We start from the raw sequence: 17,914 nt of genomic DNA on the forward strand, positions 1-17,914 counted from the left end.
AATCTAAAAAAAAAAAAAAGGTTCTGAAGAACCTAGGGGCAGGATAGGAATAAAGATTCAGATGTAGAGAATGGACTTGAGGACACGGGGATGGGAAAGGGTTAGCTTGGACGAAGTGAGAGAGTGGCATGGACATATATACACCACCAAATGTAAAACAGGTAGCTAGGGGGAATCAGCCACATAGCACAGGGAGATCAGCTAGGTGCTCTATGTCCACCTTGAGGAGTGGGATAGGGAGGGAGGGAGGGAGGGAGAGAGACGCAAGAGGGAGGGGATATGGGGATATATGTATATGTATAGCTGATTTACTTTGTTATAAAACAGAAACTAACACACCATTGTAAAGCAATTATACTCCAATAAAGATGTTAAAAAAAAAAAAAGGAAGGCTCAGGTGTGTGTTTTCAGTTTGCCAGAAACAGGACACAATTCAGCTCTCCTCTGTATAACGTGATGGGGGAAGGGAGTAATAAACTTCAGAAAGTCTTCCGAATTTAAGTGTTCATTTCTCCTGGGAAGTGGCAATCCACACCAAAGAGTGTTTTAGGACCTTTAGCCTTCTCATAATCTCCATCAACATCCACAAACCTTTCCTGTTAAACTAGCAAAGAAAGGCAGTTTCAAGACAAGTATTATATTCCCCCTTCTACTAAACTATTTTCCTTAAACTTTATACAAATTCTCAAGCCACCATCAGTGGTCAGCTTACGGGATTTTTTTTCTCTTTTGGCTTTCAGTATTTTACAGATTTTCTCCAAGTATACATTTTGCTTTTAAAATTACTATAGGAAAATTTTTTTTATTAAACCCACCCCCTGTTCTTATTTTTAAAGACTTCCATTCAGCAAAAATCACCTGAAATCTGTTAATATAATTTCCCACATATAAACTTCAAAATACAAAAAATAAAATGAATGAGAAATGCGTTCATCAAAAAATTAGTGCATTCCTTATGTTATTTCTATCTTAACACAAGCACTCACACCTTTGTTAAGTGTAGTGAGTAAATAATGTTATTGCACCTGAATGGAAAAACTTACATTAATTTTTTCAAGGTGCTTTTGTTGCAATGATTTTTCATGCCTCCAAACTGTATTACAAACAGTAATTCCAACATATTTAGCTAAATTCTTCTCTGTTTGGCAGCTCGTGAATGTTCACCATTGTGGGGTTTTGTACTCAAAGTTATCGAAAACATTCAAGTCATTTGCCGTGTTCTTCTCTATGATGTCCTTACTGTATATACCTCAAGATAATGACTATATACAACCTTTCAAAATGAATGAAAGCCTCATCTACACTAGGGGAGTTGATTTGTTATTAATCATCATCAGCATCATTCCTGAGTACCAGTTAGTGGCTCTTGTTTCACATGGATTATCTCTAAACCTCATAGTACCTGCAAAGTGAATATTTTTTGTTCTCATTTTCCATATAAAGAAACAGAGGCTCCGATGGGTTTGCTCAAGGCTAACAGCTAGTTAACTGGTGAAACAAGACTGAGTCTGTCTAGCTTCAAAAGCTTCTATTCGGGCTTCCCTGGTGGCGCAGTGGTTGACAGTCCGCCTGCCGACGCAGGGGCTATTCGTTCTACTAAACCACACAGCTTCAACAATCCCATAATGAACCCATCTAAATACCCTTTAGGAAACATTGTATCATTCTGAAATTACGCTCCAGGATTAAAATCAGGTACATAATAAAATGATGCAATGCTAGTTAAATTTAGGGGACACTGAAGAATATAAATTAAGTACTTATTCCAGGCTACAGTCATGGCAATTATATATAGAACTATGGTTTAAAACAGAATATTATTTACTATGTCTTTGACAGTCTATTAGTGCTACTGAGGTTAAAGATTCTTTTTAAAATAATAAGTTCGTTAGTCATTCATCCCAAAACATGTATACCCAAGATTTAAAATGAAGAAGGAAGTACACTAGCCAGATTTTTTTGAGTCAGCTATTACAGCTGGGACATCTGGGAACTGAGGTTAAAGACCTTTCCATTCAATATGATATTTAACCCATAATAAGGTCCTATAATCTATGAATTTAAGCATTCATATTAAATGAAGGAGTTGAGCATACCCTGGACAATTTTATTGATTATCTTCTGGACAGTCTACATGTGCAGAGAGAACAGACAATCAAGACCAGTAAAAAATCATAATGCTCTGTTCCTTTATCTTCAATCCATACACACAGACTATATCTTAAACTGGCAGTGCCCTCTTAGGTAATACAGAAAAAGCATGGCTCTTGGTTCCAAACTAAGAATATTTCTTAAAACTGTGGTCTAAGTTTTAGATGGTAAAGGGTTAAATTTTTAACTATGGCTAAGAATTTTCACAGATTTGGGATAGGAAGAAGGTAGGAAAGAAGGCTAGCCAAATAGCACCCCTGGCAATTGTTTTTTGTGGTGGCCTGACAATTGTTTGAAGTATGTCTCAAATCTTGATTGCAAATATGGCCATGACTGCATTAAGTCACATGCGTGTGAGTGTATATACACTCACACTCACTTACTCTATATTTTCCATGGAAAAGAATTTCTGGTATTTCTAAAAATCATCTCCCAGAGCTAAAATGGAATTGTGAAACAAAAACTTACTCATTCCTTGGGAAATCCAAGAGAGAGACCTTTCTGAGAGAGATCGGAAGCGAGGTTTTACTAGGTCTTCCACAGTTACTGCTGCTAAGGCATTAATACTGGAGGACACTGTGCTGTAAGGGAAAATCACAATTTTGATTAATAATGTTTAAACTTTAATAATACTTTAACAAGGTAAAGAAAAGGGAAAACATATTGTCACTTCTGAAATATAACCAGATTTCTACTACATTACTTAAAAAAAATTTTTTTTATTGAAGTATAGTTGATATAGACCGGAGTGCCTAGAGCCCGTGCTCCACAACGGGAGAAGCCACCACAATGAGAAGCCCGCGCACCGCAATGAAGACCCAACGCAGCCAAAAGTTAATTAATTAATTAATTTTTTAAAAAAAGAGACTGATGACAATATCCAGCCCCTAGAGAGAAGAGCTGGACCAACAGAGAGAAGACATGGAGTACATTACCTATATGGGGGCCATTTGTGCTCATGTCCAGAATTCAGCTTTATCCCTCCCAAATATCCAATAACAAAAGAGAGATCCCAAAAGGGAAATCTTATATTATTAGAGGCATAGTTCATACCTTAATGTTCCACTGTAAGCACAGGCCACAAAAAGTCCAGGAAGTCCCGGATAATCTTGCAGAATGTCCAGTGCCAAATAAGGCATGAGCTGAAAAATTCCAAAATTTACTCTTGAGTACTATTTGCTATGAAATGAAATTAATTAACACCTCATTTATCTGCATTCTTCAAGAACTGAAGGAAGCTATTCCACATAACTGAAATGTCCAAATATATAAAATTAAACTCTTTACCTGCTAACACTTAAAGAAAAGAATAGCACAGTAGTTAAGGGTACAGGCTCTGGATTCAGACAGATGTGGCTTTTGTTATTTAATTTCTCTGAGCCTCAGTTTCCCCATCTGTAAAATAGGAATAATAATCCTAACCTCACAGAGTTTCTATAAAAGTTAAATTAGATAATCTGTGTAAGTTCTTAGTATAGTACACAGAATAGGCTCAGTAATAGGTAGCTGTTCTCATTCTTTGGAATAATAAATCAATTTAAAGGAAATATTTTACATACCTCTGCACTTAAGTAAGAAGAATTCACTTAATTTAACTTTACTTGATGACTCAAGATTATATTTGTGAACTTCAATCACTGTTCAGTATTGAAAATGTAATTATAGCTGCATATACAGTAGACCCTTGAAGAACACAAGTTTGAACTGTGTGGGTCCACTTAAATGTTGATTTTTTTCAATAAATAAGAAAAATGTATGTGTAGAACATCGTATGCATGATTTGTATTACATAGTATGTATGCAAGGATAGCCTACCCTTACATAGGCATGAGGTGAGTGACATTTAATATAAAAATGTGTTAGGTTTTTTTTTTTACTGTTTTATAACTTTTCTTTCAAAGAATTATATTGATATAATTATATTATACTACACAGTATGCCTCTCTCATAATTGGAGAAACTGTGCATCAACCGATGATCACGGGTGATCTTTATAAAAAAAACCACAATCTTTCCAATGCTGTATTATCAATATGACTGTAATACTGTATGCCATCCAAACTTCATAATGATTAATTTATTACCATATAGGCGAGGCTACCACAAAGCAATCGTATCGATTACACTAGGCTATAATAAAGCAATCGTATTGCTGCTTCTTTATCAATGCATGACTTGTTATACCTGTAAATGAATATGAATTTCTTTTGCACATTATCTTTCATTTTTGACATCCTGTGTTAGTAATAAGTATAACATCTGCAGTGTTTTGTATCACATAAGACAACATTGATGTAGGTACTGACAGACGATTCATCTTGTAAACAGACAAGGTAAACTTATGGTATCAATCAGTACAGTGCTGTAAACGTATCTTCTTGTCTTCATAATTTTCTTAATAACACTTTCTTTTCTCTGGCTTACTTTATTGTAAGAATACCATATATAATCCATATAACATACAAAATATGTGTTAATCAACTGTTTATGTTATCGGTAAGCCTTCTGGTCAACAGTAGGCTATTAGTAGTTAAGTTTTAGGGGAGTCAAAAATTATACGTAGGTTTCTGTTGTGCAGATGGTCGTTACCCCTAACCCCCATGTTTTTCAAGGGTCAACTGTTGTATGAAACATAGTGATGAGTGGAGAGTAACCTCACAAAATTCCTCAACTTGATTCTTTAAAAAGAAACAAAAACTCCTAATACTTGCTTTTTGATAAGTTACCTTTTAAAAAAATAAATATTAAATAAGGATGGGAAGGCGTATGCCTTCAGCATTGTGTTATGTGGCAGTCTTTCAGCAAAACTGGTTTTTCAATCAGAAGAGTCCTAAGAGGATAATTTTCTAGAAAAATGCCCTCTCATTTCATTGAAACATCATTGATTCCTTCTCCCAATAGTACACAGTGGATGCTATGCCCATTCTCATCAGCCTCTTTGATCTCATTTAACAACTAAAACTTATTAATTCTTTATTCTCAGAAAAAAGAGAATAACACTTCTCTCTATGAGTTCAACACCCATTTTCCCAAGACATCTTACAAGTTTAACTTCAAGAAGTATTCTATACATAAGCCAAAGTTAAGTTTCCATCGTTAGTATTAAAACGAGATCTAAAATCCTCTACCCTATCGTCAACTTTCTCAAAAATCTTCGGCCTTATATTTTAGATTCTGAATGACCCCTCAGGTATAGGTAGAATCCACCAGGTAAGATTGATAGAAAAATAGTAAAACTATAACTAGGCACTAATCTGGCTTCCTCAGGGTGAGCGACAGCAGAGTGTAGCAGAAACATATCTTTGCTCTCTTGGGTTAAGCTTTTGACCTGATCTTCTACTGACTGCCTTACTTCCATTGTAACACCAGGAAAATGTCAATTGAATTAACTGGTTAATAATCAACACACTAGTGGAATCATTCAGAGAAAATCCCTTTCTTTTTCAAAAATTTATCACATGCTCTCTAAATGATAAATGCATGCATGCAAGACACCCCCTGTGTACAATCTATGACAAGTGGTCTCAAGGTTAGGAAGTTGTAGGTTTAAAAAAATTTTTGTTGTTTTCTGGGGACTTTTTGGATTTTTTTGGCCCAGGGTAAGGGGAAGGCATACTAGAAAAAAAATTTAGTCCCTATAGTCTTCACAGGTAATAACGATTGACAAAAATCACAAAATATTCTTGACTAGAGAAAATATAATGGAATAGGGCCTCCATCTTCAGCGTAAATATGATTCTTGGATTCTCTGAACAAATAGAAAGATCCGTTTATCAACAGGAGGGCAAGGATTAAGATAGGGTTGAGATACACAGATCAAGGATGCTCTCATTTCCCAACCCCACAAAGTTGTATTTTTCTGGGAGTATGTTATGCATTTACATCAACATAAAGTTCAACCTGTCATCATTCTAATAAGTCCCCTGGGCACTTGATTTACAATCGACTCTGGCAGTCCTGGGTTTGGATTCTAGCTACACTTTCTGAAAGATGGTCTATGGCATAGAGGTTCAAAGTTAGGACACTGGCGGCAGCCTGCCTGGGTTTGAAACCTGGCTCCAGGTTTACCAGCTGGTTATTTAAGTTCTCTGTGCCTCAGTTTCCTTATTTTTTGAAAGGGAGATCATCACGGCACTGTTTCTGTGAGGATTAAAAGTTAAAATTTATATAAAGCACTTATAATCGTGCCTGGCCCATGGTATTTGATGAGTGCTTGCAGCTGTTCTTATTCATTAACTATGTGACCTTGGGCAAATTATATAACCTCTCTGAGATCCATTTCCTTGTCTATAAAGTTAGAATTATAGGGTTGTGAGAATTTAAAGAAATAAAGCATGCAAAGCTCTTGGCACAGAACCTCATCACATAGCTGGCGTTCAATAAATGTTCACTTTTAGATCCATTTCCCTATCATTTAAAAACTGGAAGGTGGGACTTCCTTAGTGGTCCAGTGGTTAAGTCTCCATGGTCCCAATGCAGGGGGCCCTGGCCTGATCCCTGATCAGGGAACTGGATCCTGCATGCTGCAACTAAAAAAGATCCCGCACGCAGCAACGAAGATCCCGTGTGCCGCAACTAAAACCTGGCGCAGCCAAATAAATTAAAAAACAACAACAACAACTGGAAGGTAAACTGCTTATCAATGAACAATCTAAACCCACAAAATGTTCTATGGTACCACAGTTTGTATATAGCTTTGGGCTTTTTTTAAACTGTGTTTATATTTCTACTCCCAGCCTTGAGCTATTTCTATTTAACCCCTACCTTGAAACTTTGCCAGGTATTTCAATATTTTTATTGGATGTAGCATTCTTCATTTTTGCTATAGCTGCTAAAATATATTTTTTCCAAATGCTTTATAGAAACTAAAGATGATTATATTGTGCCTATTTGCTCTTACTTTACAAGAACATGAACACTCTTTCCTCCCAGCTAATAAGCTTTCTGAATGTCATTCTTGCATGTGTAAGAAAGACATGGTACTGGACCTGGTCTGGTGCAGACACTTTCTTGGCTGTCCAAGGATCACAGTCACGGTATCTGGAATACAGGGCGAGCCCACACAGCACTGTGCAGGTCAGGATCAACCAGAGTGCCACAAGATTGATGTAGAGAGACCTAAAGAAGTGAAAACAAACCAGCAAATGACAATTTTAATTCCCATCTCAAAGATGAGGAAAATTGTTACATAAATAGAAGAGACTTTCATGATTATATTCAATAGATGTGCATTCTCTTTTGGTTCTCAAAAATGCTACGGATTTTATTCTGGCCTAACCTTCTGTTTATGATGTCAGTCAACACTGTTTTTGGAAATACTTGGAATAGATGGGATTTTGCCATTGAATGAATGTATCCTCCTGGTCAGAGTTCCATGGGCATTATTAGCTTTATAATCGTATCTAGTTACAGTCCTTCAGGATGTCTTGTCATGAAATAGAGATTTTAATAGTCAACAGGGCAGTGACTATTACTCATTTTACCTTTAAAAGTGATGCAATTATAAACTGCTAAACACTGTTAGCCTTTATATAGCAACTCGTCAAGCTTGTTTAAATGTGGTTTGTGATGCCACCATTAAACAGGAAAGGCAAACCTGTATTCCTTGGACAGGTATCTTCCAAAACAATGTTCAGCATTTTAATAAATGGTGTGTGCTCCAGTAGAGTATAAAGGTTTAACTAATAGCACTGGAGTCAGTCCTGAGCAGAAATCTTAGCTCTCCCTACCATATGTGACCTTGGGCAAGTAATTTAACCTCTCTGATCCTCAGTTTCTTCATTTACAGCTAGAAATAACAATGCCTACCTCACCGAGTTATATGTGAAACTAAATAATATAGTATATATCATATAGTACAATGGCATGTAATAAACACTTGTTAAATGGTAGTTATTGATATTATTAGCGTTAATATCATTGAATGCTATGTCTTAATAATCAGTTGATAGTAAATATTTCTCCCACTAGGGTGGCTACATTTTCCCCCCGGGGGTGCTGTAGTGGACACTGATAAGCTGCCCTAGGCTGAAGAGAGGTCTCCCCACACCCACCAACTCATACCTCCTTCCCCAGAGAAGCCTGCATAAAATGACAACTGGATTCAGAGGTGTAAAGGCTAAGTCCCCTCAGGCCAACTTGGGACAGTCTGAAGGGTCATCCCAGCTCTGGGGCTCCCCTTGAGGCCTCTGTTGAGACTGCATCACAGTCCAACTTCCTCTGGCCAATCCTTCTTCCGTCCCTTCCTTCTCTGTTCCAGTGGTGATGCCCTAGTAGACTCTGGCATGCTAACCTCCATCTCAGAGTCTGCTTCCGGGAGAAGCTACCTTGCAGCAGCTCCCACAACAGATTGCTAGCCTTTTTCCTTGACTGACTACATTCACCGCATGTTTTGTTATTGTCTAAAAGTACTGTAACTATATCTCATCTCCAAATCATCAGAAAATATACCCAGACCCTTTCTCAGTCAACACACCTCACTTATATATGAGTTAACACTTTATTATATTGTTTTATTTTACTTTAATGCCATTCGTGTAGATCTGATATTGTACCCAGTCAATCAATGTCAGTAGGTCTTGACTTTTTGGCTGGAACTCATCCTTCCCATGGAGCCAATGTTAAAAAGTGGGAGAAAATGGTCCCCCTGAGCTCTTGTTAAAGAGACACACTGGACTATTCTGAAGGAAATTGTTTCTTACTAAGAAAGCTCTAATGCTGTTCTTTCAGTTATAAAATTGGCTTTTTGAGTTCCATGTTCTCAAAGAAACGTGTTCCCAAAGAAGAGCATGTGAACAATTACTTTGGGAGAGGCATCAGTGCTGATGTAGATGGATTAATGGATATACAAATTATATTCCTTTAAAGTGTCTTAAAGTAGCAGAACTCCTAAGCTCACTTTTGGGGGATTCCATATCCAGTTATTACACTCATATTCATATAGATTTTTTATTGCGGAATTTACCAAAGACAGATAATGTCTAAACCAATTTACTCTCACATATTGACATGTGACCTCATATATTTCTCACATTCCCCTTTGAATAGCAACAGAACTGCCAATCCTCCTACTCCAACCACCTTGTTACTCTTAATCAATCTACTTAGAGTTTTATAGCCCCTAAATGCATAGCCTGATACATCAGCATGAAGAGCACTAGTCACCAAGTTTATCTGAGGCCTCCTGACAAAGAACCAGCCACTGTTCATACTCTTCACTGAAGCCAAGATGGGCTGGAGAGTCCCCTGACCATGCTGTCCTTCCCACCTCTGTGCTTTACCCAGATCACTCTGCCTACTCAGAATGCTCTCCCATACTTCTTCACCTGCCCACATATGGTCATTCTTCAGGACCTGCCTGCTTGACAGGAATCTCTCACTTATCCCCTGCCTTCACATCCCATGATTTGAGGTGGAAAAAGGAATTCACACTTACTGGATCCCTACCACATGCGTGCCAAACACAATATTTTATAATACCTCCACGAGATGTGTGATAGCTTATGTTCATTTTACAAGTTTAGAAACTGAAGCTCGGAGAGTCTAAGTAACTCACGCCAAATCACTCAAGAAGCAAGTATTAGAACAAGGTTATAAACCCACGACTGTGTCTGAAAATAAAATGCACCAGTACATCTGGCAATATAATGCTCTACAACATTTCCTCTATATTGTTACACTGTTTCACAGAACTGTTATACCTCTAGTGTTAGTTTACTTTTCACATACTTGCATATATTTTCCTAATTTGATGCTAAGTTCCTTCATGACAAGAGCCATATATTTGTCATTTTTTATTCTCTACAGTTCCTCATACAAACAGATGCACAATAAATACCTATTTATTTGATAAGATTTGTTTTACTTAATAATTGATATAAATATTTTTAAATATCTGATTTAAAACATACAATGCCACTTTGTTCTATGTGATCGTTTTGTAGTATATCATTTATCTCTTAGAATTTCATGACACAAAAGACTTAAACTTGAGCAAAGCTTGACTTTTGAAAGAGTTTCCATAAAGACAACTGATAGTTATTCATGATTCATATACCACAGTTTGTCTTACATTTTTGCCTGGAATCTGCTTTTACAGGAAATATATCTCTGCACTTGGGATTGGTTGACTCCATAGATGCTGGTCCATGTGAAGGTCCCTCCTATAACAATCGTCCAGAATGTGTGTCTTTGCAAAGGGTTAGGATTGAAACTAAATGAAAACAAACAGAAAACAAATTTGAAGTCTCAGCCAAACACTACAGAAATCTTCCTAGAGTAATTTTGGAAGCAAGCAATGTATACCTACATAAATATAAATAAATATTTATAAATATACATACATAAATATGTACCGATTAAGTAATATAAAAGGTAGAAATATTCTTAAGTTCAATGAAATAAAAATGGATACTTTCAGAGATTTGGAAATTCTGGATGGGACTGGGGGAAAAAATGAATGTTCCAATCATTCTGAGCATTTATAGAAATTGTTCTCCTGTGGCCATAGGAAATTATTTAAACAAGTCTGCCATGCTGTAATCAGAGAGGAGCATGAAGCTGAAAAAAGAGAGAAAGAGATTCCTAGGTACACTGCAGCAATAGAAATGGTACTGAAATGAACACAATATTGACACATTTTGTGTGTGTAATTCCTCTCCTAGCACACGCATAGTCATAGTTGTACTTTATATTCAAGCTTAAGAATTCAATTAATGCAGTTTAATGGTTTTCATGTCATTATAATCTGTTCTTAAAATGCTGTGTGCACAAACTAAGTACTCATAGTTCAAAGTCATTATGACATTTACAAAACATTGCTACAAAGAAAGCTCAACTTCCACATTCGATACATCTTTTAATCCTTCTTAACGTATCACCTTGGAAGGAATGAGTCTGTTCATCTCTCAAACACAATATAAGCTTGAAAATTTTCTGCAGAATTAGTTTCAATGGAAACTTTCTGAAAATTATGAAATCCTGCAATTCCACTTCAAAGCTTATATCTGAGATCAGCTGAGTAAAGTGCTACATATTTATGCATTTTCCAGCATTCTTATGGAAAGATAAGAGCCTCTATTCCATTCTCTAACACTTAATATCAAAGTCTAAGAGTTTTAAGGGTGTTTGGACCTTTCTCCCATAGAGAAAGTAGCTACTATACTACCTAATAAAAGTCAAGAACCAAAGGGTTCAGCGAGTTACTTGAAGGGAGTAAGACAAGATTTAAAACATCCAATTCAGTGGTTTTGGCAATACAGAATACATACGTCAACTATAGATCATACAGAAAATACCAACACAAAATCCTTCCCTTCATTTATCTCAACAAGAGCAGATCTATTGCCCACCATATTCTCAAAACATATTTGAATAACAAGGGATATACAATAAGGCTTTTCATTATTCCTTAATTGTTGGCAACCTTGTAACCGTCATAAAAATGTCTAATCTTTTACTTTTTAGAATCTCTTACTGATGTATAAGTTATCGTTTCATTGCAGCAATGTATGTACTCTTTGTATAAAGTGACAGTTATTTTGCAGAAAAATGACTGACTCCACACCCTTTCCCCTCAACCTAGCTGACTAGGGAGAGATTTGGGAGTAATCCAAGTCTCCCAAGTAGCCACTGGTTGTTTCTGCCTCTTGGTATCCATTCCCCCTTCTTCTGGTAACAGCAACCTAGGTTTGCCTTGGGGAAACTACCATTTCTCCATTAAATACTCTAAATGGTGATCAATCAAAATGTTCTGCTCTGCACTAGCTACAGGATGGAATCATGCCCACACTAGGCCAACTGGAGGCTCTCTTCCTTGGAATCTGAATCTTGCGGTAAAAGAAAAAAAAAAACTGCTGAGAACAGCTGAAGTTGATTCACTGTAATTCATTCTTGCAAATTAACACATTGACCCTATCCAATTTCTGACTTTCTTCTCATACATTAGCACCTATTTTCAGAAAACTGGAAGAGAGCCACCAAGTGCAAAATGATTTTCTTTCCTTTTGCCAATGATTTCAGCTTGCTTATCTCAGAACAGGGCTGCTGAAAGAGAAAATAAGTTGGTCTATGTCAAAATGAGCCCCCGCTGCACATTGAATGTGATGTACAAGGAAGGCACTATTGATCCCAAAGAGAAGGTGTTTAAAATATTTTTTTAAATTGTGTGATATATTTGTGATGAAATATGTAGTTTCTCCATTAGCCTTCTTTAAGAAAACTAAATAGTTGTTGAAGACATTATACCTTATGCTATACTGAGACTTGAGGCATCAGCTGTAACTTTTCTAGTCAATTTTCAAGAAATAATATTTAATATATAATGTACATTATGTAACATTTATACACATATAATACACACATATATGTAGCATAATAATAATATACTATACATTATCAGGGTAATATTAAAAGAGAAATTCTCTAGGCTGCTTGAAACAAAGAACTGTCAAAATGGAATCATTGTCTTTTGGTGTTTTTTTCTTAAGAGGTTTCCTTTTCTTCTCTCTCTAGTATATCTTCCCTTATTTCCCTACCCACACCTTTCAACATATTCCAGACTTTAATATCTGGAAGAAAATGCTCTTTTGCTATCAATCCCTTCTCAGGAGGAAGCACCATCCTCAGCTCCATGCAGCTAACTACCAACTGACTAACCCCTTAAAGACCTGGTGGAAATTCCTTACGCATTAACTTCCCAGCTTCAAATTTTTGTACCACACCCTTCACGGTTGGTTTGTTTTCTAATGTAAACTTACTATTTCATCCAAGATATTTTTTTAACAGAAAAAAACAAAAGGAATGTTATATTAACCAAGAAGTAAATAGCAACTTACTTCCAGAAGTTTAATCTTCCTCCATTATAGGCATCATTTAGAATAGTGCTGATTCCACCTTGAGTCAATACAGCCTGTATAATCACAGATGCAAATCCAGCCACCATGATCCCAACTTGAAAAACATCCGTCCAGATAACCGCTTTAAGACCACCCTTTGAGGGGAAAGCACATTAGGATTAATGCTTCTGCCAGACATTATTAAGCACCTACATGCTTATACACAATGCTGGACAAAGATAACGAAAACATGGATCTTGGCCAAGAAGTGCACCCAAGGGAGATAAGTCAGGAAGGTAATACTTAGACCAAACTTTCAAATATAAGCAGAGTCCAAGATGTAAGGTCCTCCCAATAGAGAAAATAGCATGGGCAAAAGTTTAGAGAGGTTAAAATATGTGGCATGTTGAGTGCAGCCAGATATATATTTTGTAGTGCCATGGAGTGGTGTGGGAATATTGTTGGGAAAAAAAATCCGGAGTCAATTGCAAATGGCGATATCATAGCTTTTATCCAATAGGCAGGGCTGAAATTCAACCAGTATGCATAAAGAAGGACATACCAGTTGTTGAAAAAACTAAAATTGTTTTGTACTAGCCACCGCCACAAACTTCCCAAGTGTCCCCCTCCAGTCCCTGAACCAGCCCCTCCTTGAGGACCTTGTCTTCCAAAACACTGAGCAACTAAAGGATTAAGATCTAGACTATCAGGGGTTGCATAAAACTTGCACCACTGCTAAGGATCAGCATCCATGATAATATCAGTGCCCAGGCCATACTGGTTCTTACATTTTGACTGTTGCTCCTGCCTAAAGGCAGTGGGAAGTTATCTCAGGTTTCTAAGCTAAGGAATATTATGAGCACAGCTATAGTAACACAGCAACAGTGACAGTGAATTAGGAGACAAGGTTGGGGACCACGGCATGGTTCAAATGAAAGAAAAAAATATCAGTTATGATCAATGTCCTACAAAGGATCAAATTTTACCCTGGACTGAATATTCCTTACAAAAAAAGTTATACTGTAGGAGGCAGGTATGAAGAACCCAGGCTGCAGCATGCAACGATTGAAATTTTCAATTTTGCAAAGCAAGTGTGTAGAGTGAAAGGAGAAATAATGTTCTTGACATACCATGGTGCAGTAGAATGTGCAGACCACACCAGTCGCCACTACAGCACCCCACAGATTGAATCCTGTGACTGTAGAAGGAAAGAAAATGCACGTGTAACTATGAAACATATATAAGCACTTCTCAAAAAATCATGAGGGGGAAGCTATACCATTTATTGGGCACCTACCTCTACACCCACTTGCCATAAACTAGGTCCAAATATCAAAAAATGTACCAAAACAAATGGAGTTTAAAACTTTATTTGATGAGTTAAATAGACCTGGCTTCTACCCTCAGGCACCGTACAGTATCCAACACTGGCTAAATCAAATACATGAAAAAGCATTTATATTGTAATTAAGCTAAGACACCGCTTGATATTGGAAGGTAGTTACCCAGACTGAATGGGGTCATAGGATATTTGTTGTCATGGTTCAGATAAACACATTATTCTACCAGTCTATGAAAGGCAAGTTGTGCATGTTAAAATGGGGCCAAGATAGAGAAAAGTCTATATAATTTGTTACCATTTATTTAAGAAGTAAAGGGGTATATAACATTTTTTTAATGAAAGGATAACAACTCTATGCCCACAGATTTGAAAATCCAGATGAAATGACCCAATATCTTGAAAGACACAATCTGCCAAAACTCACACAGGAAAAAAATAGATGATCTGAATAGACTTATATTCACTTTAAAAATTGAATCAATAATTAATAACCTTCCAAAACAGAAAGCCCCAGGCCCAGAGGGTGATGAATTCTACTGAATATTTAAGGATGGAATTATACCAATCTCTTTCAGAGGATAGAAGCAGAGGGAATACTTTATAACTCATTCTATGAGGCCAGCAACACCCTAATACCAACCAGACAAAGACATTACAAGAAAAGAAAACTACAGACCAATATCTCTCACGAATGTAGATGCAAGAATCCTCAACAAAATATTAGCAAATCGGGCTTCCCTGGTGGCGCAGTGGTTGAGAGTCTGCCTGCTGACACAGGGGACACGGGTTCGTGCCCCAGTCCGGGAAGATCCCACATGCCGCGGAGCGGCTGGGCCCGTGAGCCATGGCCGCTGAGCCTGAGCATCTGGAGCCTGTGCTCCGCACCGAGAGAGGCCACAGCAGTGAGAGGCCCGCGTACCGAAAAAAAAAAAAAAAAAATTAGCAAATCAAATTTTAAGAGCATAAAAAGAATTAAACACCATATGCAAGGCTGGCTCAACATTTGAAAATCAATTAATGGAATCCACCACATCAACAGACTAAAGAAGAAAAATCATATTATCAAATTAATAGATGCAGAAAAAGCATTTGACAAAATCCAACACGCATGCATGATAAAATTTCTCAATAAACTAGAAATAGAGGGGAACATTCTCAATCTGATAAAGATTATCTACAAAAAACTTACAGCTGACATTATACTTAATGGTGAGCCACTCGAAGATTTCCCACTAAGATCAGGTACAGAGGAAGGAAGGAAGACATAAAACTCTCTTTGTTCACAAATGACATGATCATCTTTGTAGAAAATCTGAAATAATTGGCAAAAATCTCCCAGGTCTAATAAATGATTATAGTAAGTTTGCAGGATACAGGTTAATAAACAAAAGTCAATCACCTTCCTATATACCAACAAAAAACAGGTGGAATTTGAAATTTAAAGCACATTTCCATTTACATTAGTACCCCCCAAAATGAAATACTTAGCTATAAATCTAACAAAGTATAATATATACAAGATGTATATGAGGAAAACTACAAAACTCTGATGAATGAAATGAAAGAGTTGAATAAGTGGAGAGATATTCCATGTTAATGAATAGGACAGCTCAATACTGTCAAGATGTCATTTCTTCCCAATTTAATCTACAGATTCAGTGCAATCCCAATGGAAATCCCAGAAAGTTATTTTGTGGATAATGACAAACTGTGGAGAACTGAAAAACTGATTCGAAAGTTTATATGGAGAGGCAAAAGACTCTGAATCGCCAACACAATATTGAAGGAGAAGAACAAAGCTGGAGAACTGACTGTACCTGACTTCAAGACTTAATATGAGGACTTCCCTGCTGGTGCAGTGGTTAAGAATCTGCCTGCCAGTGCAGGGGACACAGGTTCAATCCCTGGTCCAGGAAGAGCTCACATGCTGCAGAGCAACTACGCCCATGTGCCACAACTACTGAGCCTGTGCTCTAGAGCCCGCGAGCCACAACTACTGAAGCCCGTGCACCTAGAGCCTGTGCTCCACAACAAGAGAAGCCACCAAAATGAGAAGCCTGTGCACCGCAATGAAGAATAGCCCCTGCTCACTGCAACCAGAGAAAGCCTGCACGCAGCAATGAAGACCCAGTGCAGCCAAAAATTAAAAAATAAAATTAAAAAGTAGAAAAGACTTAATATGAAACTAGAATAATCAAGAGAGTGTGATATTGGTGAAAGAACAGACAAATAGATCAATGAAAAAGAACAGAGAGCCCAGAAATAGACCCCCATAATTAAAGTCAACTGATCTTTGGCCAAAGAGTAAAGTCAATTCAATGGGGCAAAGATAGTTTCTTCAACAAACGGTGCTGGAACAACAGGACATCCACATGCAAAAAAAATGAATCTAGACACAGACCTTACACCCTTCACCAAAATTAAATCAAGATGGCTCATAGACCTATATATGATGTTGCCTTTTTAGATACAACATCACAGACACAATCTATGAAAAATGATTGATAAGCTGGACTTCATTAAAATTAAAAAACATATGCTCTGTGAAAGATAATATCAGATGAATTAGAAGATAAGCCACAGACTGAAAGAAAATTTTGCAAAAGACACATCTGATAAAGGACTGTTCTCCAAATTATACAAAAACTCTTAAAACTCAACAGTTAAAAAAAATGCCTGGGGCTTCCCTGGTGGCGCAGTGGTTGAGAGTCCGCCTGCCGATGCAGGGGACGCGGGTTCGCGCCCCGGTCCGGGAAGATCCCACATGCCACGGAGCGGCTGGGCCCGTGAGCCATGGCCGCTGAGCCTGCGCGTCCGGAGCCTGTGCTCTGCAACGGGAGAGGCCACAACAGTGAGAGGCCCGCGTACCGCAAAACAAAAAAAAAAAAAAAAAAAGCCTGATTTTAAAATGTACCAAAGACCTTAACAGACACCTCACAGAAGAAGATATATACATGGCAAATAAGCATATGAAAAGATGCCCCACATCATATGTCATCAGGGAAATGCAAATGAAAACAAGAAACTTATTAGAATGGCCAAAATCTGGAACACTGACAACATCACATACTGGCAAGGATGTGGAGCAACATAACTCTTTCAGACATTGCTGGTAAGAATGCAAAATGGTAACAGCCATTTTGGAGGATAGTTTGGTGGTTTCTTACAAAACTAAACATATTCTTATCATATAATCCCACAGTTGCACTCTTTGGTATTAACTCAAAAGAGGTGAAAACTGCATATGGAATAGTCTCTCCAAAAAGTTGAAATGAAGTCTGAGAAAGCTTCTAGATCTAGTTCACAAGAAATACAGTTCACCAAAATGACTCAATAAGAACAAGAAAATATGAATAACTCTATATTTATTAAAGAAACTGAGGGCTTCCCTGGTGGCGCAGTGGTTGCGAGTCCGCCTGCTGATGCAGGGGATGCGGGTTCGTGCCCCGGTCCGGGAAGATCCCACGTGCCGCGGGGCGGCTGGGCCCGTGAGCCATGGCTGCTGGGCCTGCACGTCTGGAGCCTGTGCTCCGCGAAGGGAGAGGCCACAACAGTGAGAGGCCCGCGTACCGCAAAAAAAAACCAA

At 37.6% G+C, this 17,914-nt stretch overlaps 1 protein-coding gene across 1 annotated transcript in view; it reads right to left on the minus strand.

The window, feature by feature from the left end:
- Window positions 1-17,914, minus strand: part of SLC5A8 (solute carrier family 5 member 8) — a 69,746-nt gene that overhangs the window by 35,182 nt on the left and 16,650 nt on the right. The window contains exons 4-9 of the mRNA XM_024127279.2: window positions 14,117-14,184; window positions 12,987-13,141; window positions 10,223-10,363; window positions 7,140-7,269; window positions 3,205-3,293; window positions 2,620-2,732 (exon numbers count right to left, since the gene is read on the minus strand). Coding sequence (XP_023983047.2) covers window positions 2,620-2,732; window positions 3,205-3,293; window positions 7,140-7,269; window positions 10,223-10,363; window positions 12,987-13,141; window positions 14,117-14,184 — 696 coding nt within the window. The remainder of the gene's footprint in view (window positions 1-2,619; window positions 2,733-3,204; window positions 3,294-7,139; window positions 7,270-10,222; window positions 10,364-12,986; window positions 13,142-14,116; window positions 14,185-17,914) is intronic.

Source organism: Physeter macrocephalus, chromosome 6 (genome assembly GCF_002837175.3).
Source record: "Physeter macrocephalus isolate SW-GA chromosome 6, ASM283717v5, whole genome shotgun sequence".
Lineage (NCBI taxonomy): Eukaryota > Metazoa > Chordata > Mammalia > Artiodactyla > Physeteridae > Physeter > Physeter macrocephalus.